The sequence below is a fragment of the Phoenix dactylifera genome, chromosome 15 (assembly GCF_009389715.1).
Source record: "Phoenix dactylifera cultivar Barhee BC4 chromosome 15, palm_55x_up_171113_PBpolish2nd_filt_p, whole genome shotgun sequence".
Classification (NCBI taxonomy): Eukaryota; Viridiplantae; Streptophyta; class Magnoliopsida; order Arecales; family Arecaceae; genus Phoenix; species Phoenix dactylifera.
This window is the reverse complement of record NC_052406.1, coordinates 10,944,128-10,955,630: the sequence shown is the minus strand read 5'-3', so window position 1 is coordinate 10,955,630 and position 11,503 is coordinate 10,944,128. Positions and strand designations below refer to the sequence as shown.

Here is an 11,503-nt window from a genome sequence, read left to right as displayed (position 1 = left end):
GTGTGGAAGCATCGATTCGACTACCAATAGGCTTTCATTAGCTTGATTTATTTGCAGGGGTAATATTTGACCATATGTTCTCTTTATTGTTGCTGTCCTATTTATTTTGTAAGTCTCTTTGGATTAATTGAAAAGAGTAGAAATCTTATTCCGTGGACTTGGACAAAGTTGCCGGACCATGTAAAATTTGGTGCAGTGTACCATTTTTCTATAATTATTTCTGCTCCTCGGATAATAGTGGTCTATATTTGGTGCATTGGGACCAAAACTCTCAAACAATTAACTCAAGTGACGAGTTTGGACTAATGTTTTGGGTACATGACCCCAAATCCCAAGTCTGCCCTGGTTTAAAAATCAAATCTTGATGTGACCCACATGTCCGTGGCACGGGCGGCTAGAGCCAATAATGCCAACGTATCCGACTCATTGGGCGCGTTGGCGTCCACTTGCTTGGTGCTGCTTCCGTCGGCGTACAACTCCACCAATCGGAGTTGCGGTAGATATCATTGTCGGAATCTTGTCACTTGTCTACGTCACATCCATCGGCGGGGATCCAACCACTGTAGTCCCATAAGATGGTGGGTGGTAAAATGCCGTCCGCCGCCTGCACATCATGAGCACTGCAGGGGGCAACCCCATGTATGACCAAAAAAATTCTCCACAAACCGATATTCCACAAGCGATTCATAGTGGAAGGAGCACTATCCTTCCAAGTTCTAAGTGGAGGAAGGAAAATAAAGCATCATGATTTCCCCTTCTTCTTCTTCTTCTTCTTCTTCTTCTTCTTCTTTTTTTTTTTTTTTTTTTTTTTTGGTCAGGCCATTTTACGAGAACATGTATATCCAATCCTAGATCGATTATATATTTGATGAATTTTGAATATTTATGCAGAACCTATGATCATTGGTTCTGGTGTTCGAGTAGCTTTGAGATGCCCACACTAAAATTATATGAATTATTCATTTTATATATAAAAAAAGCTTTTAGGTTTCATTTCAAGTAAAATGCCATGGGTTGGGAGTGCGTTGCCGATGGTAGAGTTCTACTGTACCTTTTTGTCACCAATGAGGTTGATAAGCTGAAGGTCGATTTTGTTCTCCTTCAATCTCCTTTTGGCTAAATTTGCAGTTAATTGATTGGTAGCTTTTCCTTGTACGTCAAGGATGGTGACAGTTATAGGGCACTAAGAAGCATCTCTAGGTGGGAGCAGTGAGTGCTAATCGAGGTGTGCAAGTCAATGGGAATCTGTTTTTGAATCACTTTAAGAATATGATTGTGCTTAATGAGTCTTCCCATCATTCTTAATCATGAAGACATTGTTTGATTGTTTAAGTTCAGCCAAGTCATTCAGCATGTACTACCTTGGTCTTGAGTTTTCTGGTTGCTCCTTTTGAGCTGAGTTAATAATTAGCCTAGTAATGTCCATAGAGTTAGTGTAACAATAAGAGAATCCTACATCCGCACCATACTTGAATGGATATAGCCTGCTCCCTATGAAATCTCATATAATTTATGGAAGAGGCAGTGGAGCGCAATGCGTGGTTTGTCTTGAGCAATCACAAGAAGCAGAGAGGAAAAAACATCTGAAAAACTTCACTCTCAGCATGTATTTTGCTTTTTCTAAAAGAAAATCTCACAAATCCATCCCTTTTGTGTTTTGATGTCATGAACTAATGAATGATCGATAGTGGAAAGAGCATAAATTAAATTGCTTACTTTTTTCCTAATCTTAATGAATCTTTTGTTTAGTTTTTATCTTTTTTTAATTTTCCTTTTAGCATCATGAACATAGACATGGCATATACGTTAATCTATAATCACAGTATTTTGCTTTTCTGGCTGTCTCAGTCCACCTCAGAAAAACAAATAAGAAATTGGCACGCTACTTCTCTAAACAAGATGTGCTTTCATGGCAGGAAAATGTTTGTTCGATTCCAAAATTACACCAATCGCATCATGGACAGACTATTGATTGCTCTCTTGAGATGATCAAAGAATAATAGCAATTAAAAATTATATAAAAAAGAAAAATTTATTATTAATAATAAGTAGCTAAAAATATTAAAGAAATTTATCCATAAATAAATGATATATAGCTCTCCTCCAATAATTACCAAATAATAATCATTTTCTCTAGAGATGCAACACTAGTAGAGAACTGTTATTCTCTTGGGTACTTGTCTGGTATCTCCCTGCCCGCTATGGCCGGGTCGAGAGTAAGATTGAGACAGAATTTTAGAGGGGAATAGGAAAAAGAAGTAGCTGGATTCATCTCTACTAGTTGATCCATGTTTACTAGTTACAAAACCCATGCAAAACCTTCGGCAAGCAATATGCACTATTTCAGTCTTTGCGCGATGCATCTATTCATCATTCATCAAGCGGGAGGAGTGGTTCTAGAGGAATGACAGGTTTCCACTTCATCAAACGTTGATTTCGGGTCTCGTTTCGTTAGGGCCGGTCCAACTCTTAGGAGGCTTAGATGGTCGCTTAAGACCCAGCACAAAAAAAGCCTGCCATAGGAAAAGCCTAAAAAATAAAATAAAAATAAAAATAAAGGCTTCTTAAGCCGGCTCACTGCAGAAAAGGTTTCAAAGGTAAAATGGCCTTGGGCCCCAATTACGCTGGGGGTTTATGCGTTTCGTTTCCGGGTGCCTTACCGGCGGTTCGCTCCATCCCAGCTCTTCACGAAATCGCTCCGTTAAGTTGAACGGGGCTTTGCATCGGGCCGTCGTGTGCAAGCGAGCCACACCAAGCCGCTTGGAGGCTGGAGCCGAACACGTATAAAAGATGCGGTGTCACGGACGCCTCGTCGGTGTGCCCTCCACGTCCACCTCCACCGCCTCTCCCCGTGCTCGTCTCCTTCCCGCCTATTTAAACCCCTCTCCGCTCCCTCAATGCTCTCGTCGCATTCCCTCTTTCTTGCCCTCAATCCCCCCGGCTCTCATCCCTCTTCTTTTCTCCGCCCTCGATTTCTTTTCCAACCTCGACCCCAAATCTCTCCCCCATTCGAGCTCCCTCCTGTCGGGAGTTTGAGATCGACGAGGCGGCGGCGGTTCTGCGATCCGATCAGGGCTTCGACGGCGGCGAAGGGGATGGGGACCGTGGACGCCGTGGCGGAGGCCGAGATGCAGCGGTTCGTGGAGGTGGCCAACAAGGTGGCCGACGCCGCCGGAGAGGTCCTCCGGAAGTACTTCCGCCAGAGCTTCGAGATCCTCGACAAGGAGGACCTCAGTCCGTGCCTTTCCTCCACCCACCCACCCCGGACAAAAAAAAAATATTCTTCAATTCTTCTAGGGTTTTGGATGGGGTTTAGGGATTATTTTACTTGCTTTTTTTAAGAAAAAAAAGAAGCAAATGATTGAGTGGAATGGACGGTTTTCGTTTGTAGGTCCTGTGACAATTGCGGATAGGGATGCGGAGGAGTCGATGGTTTCGATTATATCGGAGAATTTTCCTTCCCATGCAATGTAAGATGGATGGGCTGGGTTTCCTGCTTTCTTTTGTTTGCTAGAGAGGGAATGAGTTGGAAAAAGGGAAATGTTGTTGCAGTTTCGGAGAGGAGAATGGTTGGACGTGTACGGACAAGGCGGCTGATTATGTTTGGGTTTTGGACCCGATTGATGGCACGAAGAGCTTCATTACTGGTATGGTTTTGTTTCTTGAATTTTTTGTCTTCATGCTGTGAATATTGAAAAGCTATCGGAAGGGTAAGGATATCCTGAACCTGTCATTCATGTGATATGCAGGAAAACCTTTATTCGGCACGCTTATTGCTCTTCTCCACAAGGGAAAACCGGTAAGACTCTTGAACTTCTGTTCTGATGTTCTCGTTTTTTGAATATGTAGACTTGCATCTTTATATAATGGGAAATTAGTCTTACCAGTGCAACGGATTGAAACAAGGTGATCTGGAGAAATCCACCTCAGTGATGCCTGATGTATGCCAAGGTTCAGGCATAAATAAAGAACAGCAAAACTAGGATGTATGGCGCTAAAATTGAGCATAGATGTGGGCCTATTTAACCAGGCTTATTGAGCTTTTGCCTTTCTTATCACACACTAAGGACCATGTTCTCCGTTATTTGAATGAGATCTACTCTTGCAGGTCTTTTTCTACCCTACCTCTACTCTCTTTCTAGGGTGCCTCTTATTTGAGAAGATGTTTGCTTTTAATACAAATTATATGGATGGCCAGCTGGGTTTCTCTTGGAAAGTTTCCATTCAAATCGTGGCTCAAACCCAGTTGAGTTGCAAAAATGGCTCAAACCTAGTTGAGTTGCAAAAAAAATGGTGAATTGCCCTCATTTTTCCGGTTTAGATCCATGTTATCTCTGGCCATCCTCAAAAGAGACAAATCCCTTCTGACTTCATTGTCCACTATGACCTGATTTGCTATGCATGAAATTTGTGACATACTTGCGCATGTGTGCATGCACGCTCACTTGCTAGCACGGGAACATGCTAATGCAGGCACCATGCAAAACAAAATATCGTCTGTTTGCATTTCTTTTGTTGTTTTTTTTAAATGTCACTGCACATTCCAATTTATCTGACATATGATGTTCAAGGCTTCTTATTATAGGACAGTGGTTACACCTACGGATGAATCCATTTATCATTGGATGTGTGAATAATTGATTTACTGTCTTATTTTACATTTAGGTGCACATTCCCATTTATTTAGAGCATAACGTTCTTGGCCTCTTCTTATAGGACAATGCTAACATCTAAAGATGGACTTCTTCGACCATTGGGTGCATGGATTGTTGATTGATCTCTTTGGCACGAGTTTTTGAGTCTTGTGTGTCTACCATTTCACCGTCAAGGCATCTTGAAAGTGAATAATGGTCTATGAATAACAACATATGAAAAATATGACAAAGGTGGAATGTTGGAGCATTTCTATCCGTCAGTCATGTAATATGGGCCTGAATCAAATATTAAACTGCTTCAATTTGAATTATCCTGGAGATACGTTATATACCTATTTCTTGATTCAATAGAAGCCACAAACTATAGCTACAACCAAATTAAGGTTTTTCCAAGAAACTTGTTGACAAGGAGCCAAGTTATCGTTTGTGAACCCATTAATGACATGGGAGAGGGAGAACTTTTTCAATGAATATTAAGCCCTTGGCGGTTACTACTTTCCATGTATCTGCAACTTGTTACCCGAGGAGACCTTAGTGTGTTTCTTATGTGACAAATGTACTGATTGATGCTGAGTAAAGCAAGGATGGATGCTTGTATGGTCAATGCATGGAAGAATAGGTTCTCTACTTCTTTAGTTTACCAGGACTTTGGTAAGTTAACTATGAAACATGAGACTTCAGAGGTTGATACTCATGGTTATGTTGTTGAACACTTTAAGCCCTTTATTTCCTAAAATTAGCAAAATTTGAATTATACTGGCAGGTCGAGTACTGTTAATATTGTGAGTCCAGCTTTACAATATGTTTGATTTTTTTTTTTTTTTTGCTAACAGTGAGTAGGTGTCTCTGGTTGAGTATGTCATAAGTTAAATGAGATTGTCTTATTTAATAGGTTTTGGAGGAATTAGGTTGATTTACGTTTTCCGGTTGGACTCCATTAGATGATACCTTGTTTTGCAAATAACTGGCTGCGTTAAAACTTGGTTTGGTCTATGTGTGTCAGTATCCATGCCCATGATTTCATAATATGATCTTGGGGATTCCTTTTTTTTTCCAGTTTTGTTTTTGTGGTAGACACCATCCGTATCCTCTTTCAGGTTAAAGCCATTAGACCCTTCCTCTTTTCTGTTCTTCCTTTCTTGTTTGTGTGTAAATGTTGTTCTTCTTTGTATATATTCATCTTCTTCGTATATAGAGACCATCAATGATGAACTGATTTGTTTTGAAACCCTCCTCTTGTTTTCCTTTCACAATTTTAGGGCGTGGACATGTTTTTCCTTTTCTTCTTTCCATTGACAAATAACTATCAAGTTGCCAAAGAATTTATGGTCAATTTTGTTCTATATAATGGACTAATTTATATAAAAAATGCTCTTTCAGATCATTGGCATTATCGATCAACCTGTTTTAAGAGAGAGATGGATTGGGATGGATGGGAGAAGAACAACATTGAATGGACGGGAAGTTTCTACACGCACTTGTAGCAAAATTTCCCAAGCCTACTTGTATGCATTTTTGTCATTGTTAAGTAATATTTTGTAGCAAATTTAACATTATTATTTCTGCCTATTTGTTGTACATTTATGGCATTAGTATGACTATCCTGATTAATGACTTCTTGGAGATCATCAGTTATAAAAGATATTCGGTACAAGTTCATTACGATGCCTAGTTGCATTAAATTATATATATATTCTCAGGTATACAACAAGTCCACATCTCTTCAGTGGGGATGCTGAAGAAGCTTTTGTCCGTGTAAGAAATAAGGTTGGTATATGATTGAATCTCTTTAAATTAAACTTGACATGGTATGATAGAATGCCAGGGAAACAAGTCAGCAGGACTTGCACATTTCTCCTGATTTTTCACTAGATAGAAATTTTTTGTCAAATTATGGTTGAATTTCCGCCGTTGTCAAGCAGTTAGCCAGTCTTGACATGAAAATTGATTGCTTGTACATGCTTATTCATATAATTTTTCTCTGATGTTAGGTGAAAGTACCATTGTATGGCTGTGATTGTTATGCGTATGCGCTTTTAGCTTCTGGATTCGTCGATCTTGTTGTGGAGTCTGGTCTTAAGGTGGGAAAAGCCTCTCTCTCCTTTTAGTGTTAATCACTCCTTAGGAATTTGTTGTTTGTTTTTAATAGTTCATTTTTTTGTTGAAGCACTTTTTATCAGCTGAACTTAGTAGGGGATACAGCTCTTTATGACATATTTTTTTTAAAAATCAATTTTTTACATAATATATTATAAATTCAGCTGCTGTATCAATAATGCATTGCAATGTGAGATATGAAACATGTAGGAAATGCTTTCAACATGCTTTAGGAAAAGGTCAAAAGAAAAGTGATATTTGTTGCTATTTTCATGCCATGTCTCATGTATAGTGAAATTATTGCTTCCACTGTTCTAATAATAGCCAGCTATTTCTGTTTGGTGCATTGGGGCCCCATAACACTTAGTACCACCATCATGAACTTCTATTCCTCCCTTAGTGAACAAGTTTAATTTGTTATTATGTACCCTGCAATCCTCCAATGTCTGACAAGCATTTTGTGGCACTGGACTAAATTACTAGGCAAGCCCAATTCCTAGAAAATAGGCAAGCTGGCCTTGATGATGTAAAAGGTCACATGGGACACATTGATTAGGGAACAAATTACGTCAGCTGAGGAACACCCAAAGGTTATCTTGAGGAAGTCGGATAAGAAGCACAATCATTCACATCTCCTTTAAAGGAAAGGAATGACACATAGCATCCACATTTGGTAATGAAACTGGCCAGAGTACTTCTGTTTACAGTTGAACCAGAATAGCACTCCACTTGATCTTCTTTCCTAGGTAGTTATTGAATTCTCCAGTTAACACCCTATATCCAGAACTATTGCTGATAGACCATTATCTGTGATTTTGAGGTCCTTTTATGTTATCGACCTCTTATAGCCCCTGTGCACCGAAGGATGAAGAAACTTCATCAGATTGTGGTTCTCCTGAGTGCTTTAGCTCATTCTGCAAACTTTTCATTTTGTTTCAAGTTGCTAACTGGGTTTCTTCTTTTAAGAATGGACTAAAAATCTTTTAGTTTTCAATTGAAGAGTGATGCCAGTGACCTGCAATTGAATAGATGGACCCCCTTGAGCTTGCTTTCTTTTTGGCAGATCTCCATGATCTCAGTATCACCTTCAGTTTGAGATTTATATCATGATATTGTGAATTTGGATTCATATTGTTAAAAAGAAACAATATAAATTGCCATTAATTAGCCCTGCATGTTACAAGAGACCCGTGACACTGATCCTTATTATGAATGTCTTGGATCATAAATGAGCCACCTTGGCAGGTTGGATAGTACACGTCTCTGTGTGATATTTTGTATGTTATGCCTTCTTAAGTTTCTCCCTCACATAAAGTGCAGGCATTGTTTTTCTCTGATAAGATGGTACCTATTCAACTTGATTTCATGATCATATGTTTACCATTAATTATCTGAATTTTCTTATAGTTATATGAACTGATAAAACACCCTCCTGCTTCTGCACAGCCCTATGATTTTCTCTCCTTGGTACCAGTGATAGAAGGAGCTGGTGGATCGATAACTGATTGGAAAGGGCATAAGCTTCACTGGGAGGCCTCTCCTGAATCACGCCCAACAAGTATGGCCTTTTTACACAAGATTTAATATTTTCCCCCTAGCAGATAAGGTAGCATCATTGAGGAAGTTGTGTAATTGGGACCTCCATTATTACGTAATTTTGTCTTTCTAGCTCATTTCGTTACACACAACAAACACATTACAAAGGCTTGTCCAAATGATTAATTGGGGCAATTAAACGATTCAGCAAATATTGTTGATTATATTTGTAATATAGTTAAAGTTCAAGCTGTAAATTTGAAGGTTTGCAATCACTCTGGAACCAAACCTTTAAAATGGTGCCTCATCTTACCTCCTTTAATCCAACTTGATTTTTAGGTTTTAACGTGGTAGCCGCAGGAGACTCCCAGGTTCACAAAGAGGCATTGGACGTACTACAATGGCAGTAACCTCCTCTTCTGGTAAAGCCTAAAAGCTCTCAATGGCTTCAGTAAATGTAGTATCCGAATGGAAGGGTGATCTCAAGGGTTAAATAAGTATGTTATCCAACTTGTGTAGAATTGTTCTGTGTAAGATGAATGATAAAAGAAGCAGGCAATGCCCTGCTACTGAATTTTCTGTTTCTTTTTGGATAATTTCCAAGTTAATTCTAAGTTATGCCGGTACAAAATCAGTACCAAATAGTCTGTCACGTTGATGCTCTTGTACAAGTTTACATTGAAACAAAAACTTTTGAGATCTTATATTTTATTTAAAAACTTTGAGTACCAAAATCAGCACAATTGTTTAATGCTAGAATAACATGAGCCCGAGGACATTTTCTGATTCAGATATAGAATGTAGCGCTGATGATAAAAGAATGAGTAATTGAACATACTTGAAATCAGCAAAACCGCCTAGAGAAAACAATTTTGAGATCCTTTTATCTGGATTAGCCATAAGGAGCGTTATAGAACTGCAGCGGTTCACCAAAGGAACCTTTCTTTCCTTCATTGGTCATAACCTTGTGATGCCTACACTCTCCAGTGCCACTCAGCCCTTCATGGCCTGCATAGATTAGCCAATTAACTACAAAATTTTTCCCTCCACGAGCATCAATCCAAGCACGGCCTTCTATAGACTTCGTTACGAGATTACCGACTCTGGTAGACCTACTGCTCTGGGCTCTGACTCATTGAATCTTGCCTTACCAGAGACCATCTTGAAAGTTCTGCAGGGCCTCTTGCAGAACCCTTCTTGTTTGAGTGCTTACCCAAGTAAAATCTGCTCTAATAGATAACTCTGGATTCTCAAATGCTTTGTGCGGTGATTGAACCCACACCGTATTAATTATGATCATGAATAACATATGGCTGAAAAATGTAGGCTATTTTCTAGACTGATGGCCCAAATGAACTGATATTAATATTTTATGTAATACAAAAAATTTAAGCATTGATCCTGGTTTGTGATCTTAGATTTTTCACCCGATATCGGCACATATCATTTGATTTGTGATGGTGTCAGCAAAAATAAAGGTGATGCAAGCTTCTTGTCAATGAAAATTTGCATGCATGTGATGCAAATCATGGAAAAAAATTTCAGGTCCAATCAAACGAAACAGGCGTTGCACTGTTTCTGTTGGGTCGATATATCAGAGTACTAAATTTGATGCAGCTTAGTTGGTTGCTGTGTGTTTTTTAACTGTGTGTTTTTGCCTAACATATTGTTTCTTTCCACAACTCGAGCAATAAGAGTTTTAAAAAAAATTTTGTACAACAAATCAAATATGGCAGTTTTGTTAATTGATAAAAAGAATAGGGCTCTCAACTCAACAAGTACGTTCAAACTGAGTAGAAGAGGCAGTTGGATCCCATAAAATACGATTCTAATAGGGAGATAAGTGGAAATAAAACCTCAAGCAGAACCTGAAGCCAACAGTAACATCGATGTGATTATTTTGTTCTCCCAGATCTACATTGCAAAATTACAGAAAGTTATGTGAAATATTGACCGAGTTGAGACGATGAAACAGTATTTGCTTCTGGAGATTCTTTATTGCCATCTTAATGAAATCCAAAAACAAAATTTAATAAGGAAATTTAAAGAAAGCCTACTAAATGCAGCTACAGTGGATAATATAATTGTAAAATGGTTGAGATGTGAACAAATGCCCAAGGACACTCTGGTAGAAGAGAGAGCATGGACTTGTTGAGCAACATAGAGAATTTGACTGAAAACTTTAGCATGGTGTATATTGGAAGTGAGGATAGACTGACTGGAGCAAGATGGGGAGAGCCTTCCATTGCCAGCTACCTTAGACCCTACTTTATCAAGCAAATATATGTAGTCAGCCGGTCTAAGTGCCGATTCTGAGAGTACAACTCCTATGTATTGCCGCACCCCCTCCTTAGTTGGCATTTTGAAAAAGTTGGCGTATCTGTCTCTTGATTGGAGAGGGAGTAGTAGGGCTAAACTCGAGGTCTAAAGATCGTTGCTTGACCTGATAATGCACAATAGATATCGATTAATACTTTTAAACACGAGATTGCTTGACCTGATAATGCACAATAGATATCGATTAATACTTTTAAACACGAGATGTCCCATGTTGGTGCATGGGCTACCAGCAAGCGGTTAAACATAAAAAAGATATATGATAAAGTTGGGCCTCTTCGACCTGGTTGATGATAAGCGCGAAGTACCTGATGCTCTACAACCAACTGCAGCAATATCGAAAACATGTCAGAACACATAATAAATAAATAAGAGGGTAATGATCGGCTCTAATGTAATCCCATGATAGGCCTAAATCAAGAAGAGGTGAACTATTGATGAGGAGAGCAAATGTTGAGTTTGTAGCACATGCCTTTAGGCCCTTTACCCAAAGTAATAAATGTAGGATGGAATTTGAAATGGCTAAGTACCGATAATGCAAAATTCCACAGCCAAATACCAGATGTAAAATTCCTTTTTTTGTTTTTATTTTAAAATGCTTGAGTCGAAACTAATGCTCTCTCTTCATGGCATAAGTAAAACTTTCTCCTACCCTGGCCTATAGTCGGTCGGGCTATAACCACGTAATGGAATAATGTGTTATGTTGGGTGAATGCTTCTTTTCCGCGAACGATATCCTGCATTTGGACGTCCGTAAGCGCGAGCCTACACGCGAACATCATCCGCTGCTTTTACTTTTTCGTGATTTGGCAGCATGTACTCACATTCGGGTTATATGATATGAGTAGCCGTTTTCAAAAAAAAAAAAAAAAAAAAAT

At 39.0% G+C, this 11,503-nt stretch overlaps 1 protein-coding gene across 1 annotated transcript; it reads left to right on the top strand.

Annotated features, from left to right (window-relative positions):
- Positions 1 to 2,749: 2,749 nt before the first annotated feature.
- Positions 2,750 to 9,007, top strand: LOC103711558 (bifunctional phosphatase IMPL2, chloroplastic). Its single transcript, XM_008797753.4, has 9 exons — positions 2,750 to 3,234; positions 3,392 to 3,470; positions 3,553 to 3,647; positions 3,750 to 3,799; positions 6,036 to 6,160; positions 6,356 to 6,422; positions 6,647 to 6,736; positions 8,199 to 8,310; positions 8,628 to 9,007. Exons 1-9 carry the CDS (start codon positions 2,898 to 2,900, stop codon positions 8,696 to 8,698), a joined length of 1,026 nt encoding a protein of 341 aa, XP_008795975.1. The 5' UTR covers positions 2,750 to 2,897; the 3' UTR covers positions 8,699 to 9,007.
- Positions 9,008 to 11,503: the final 2,496 nt, after the last annotated feature.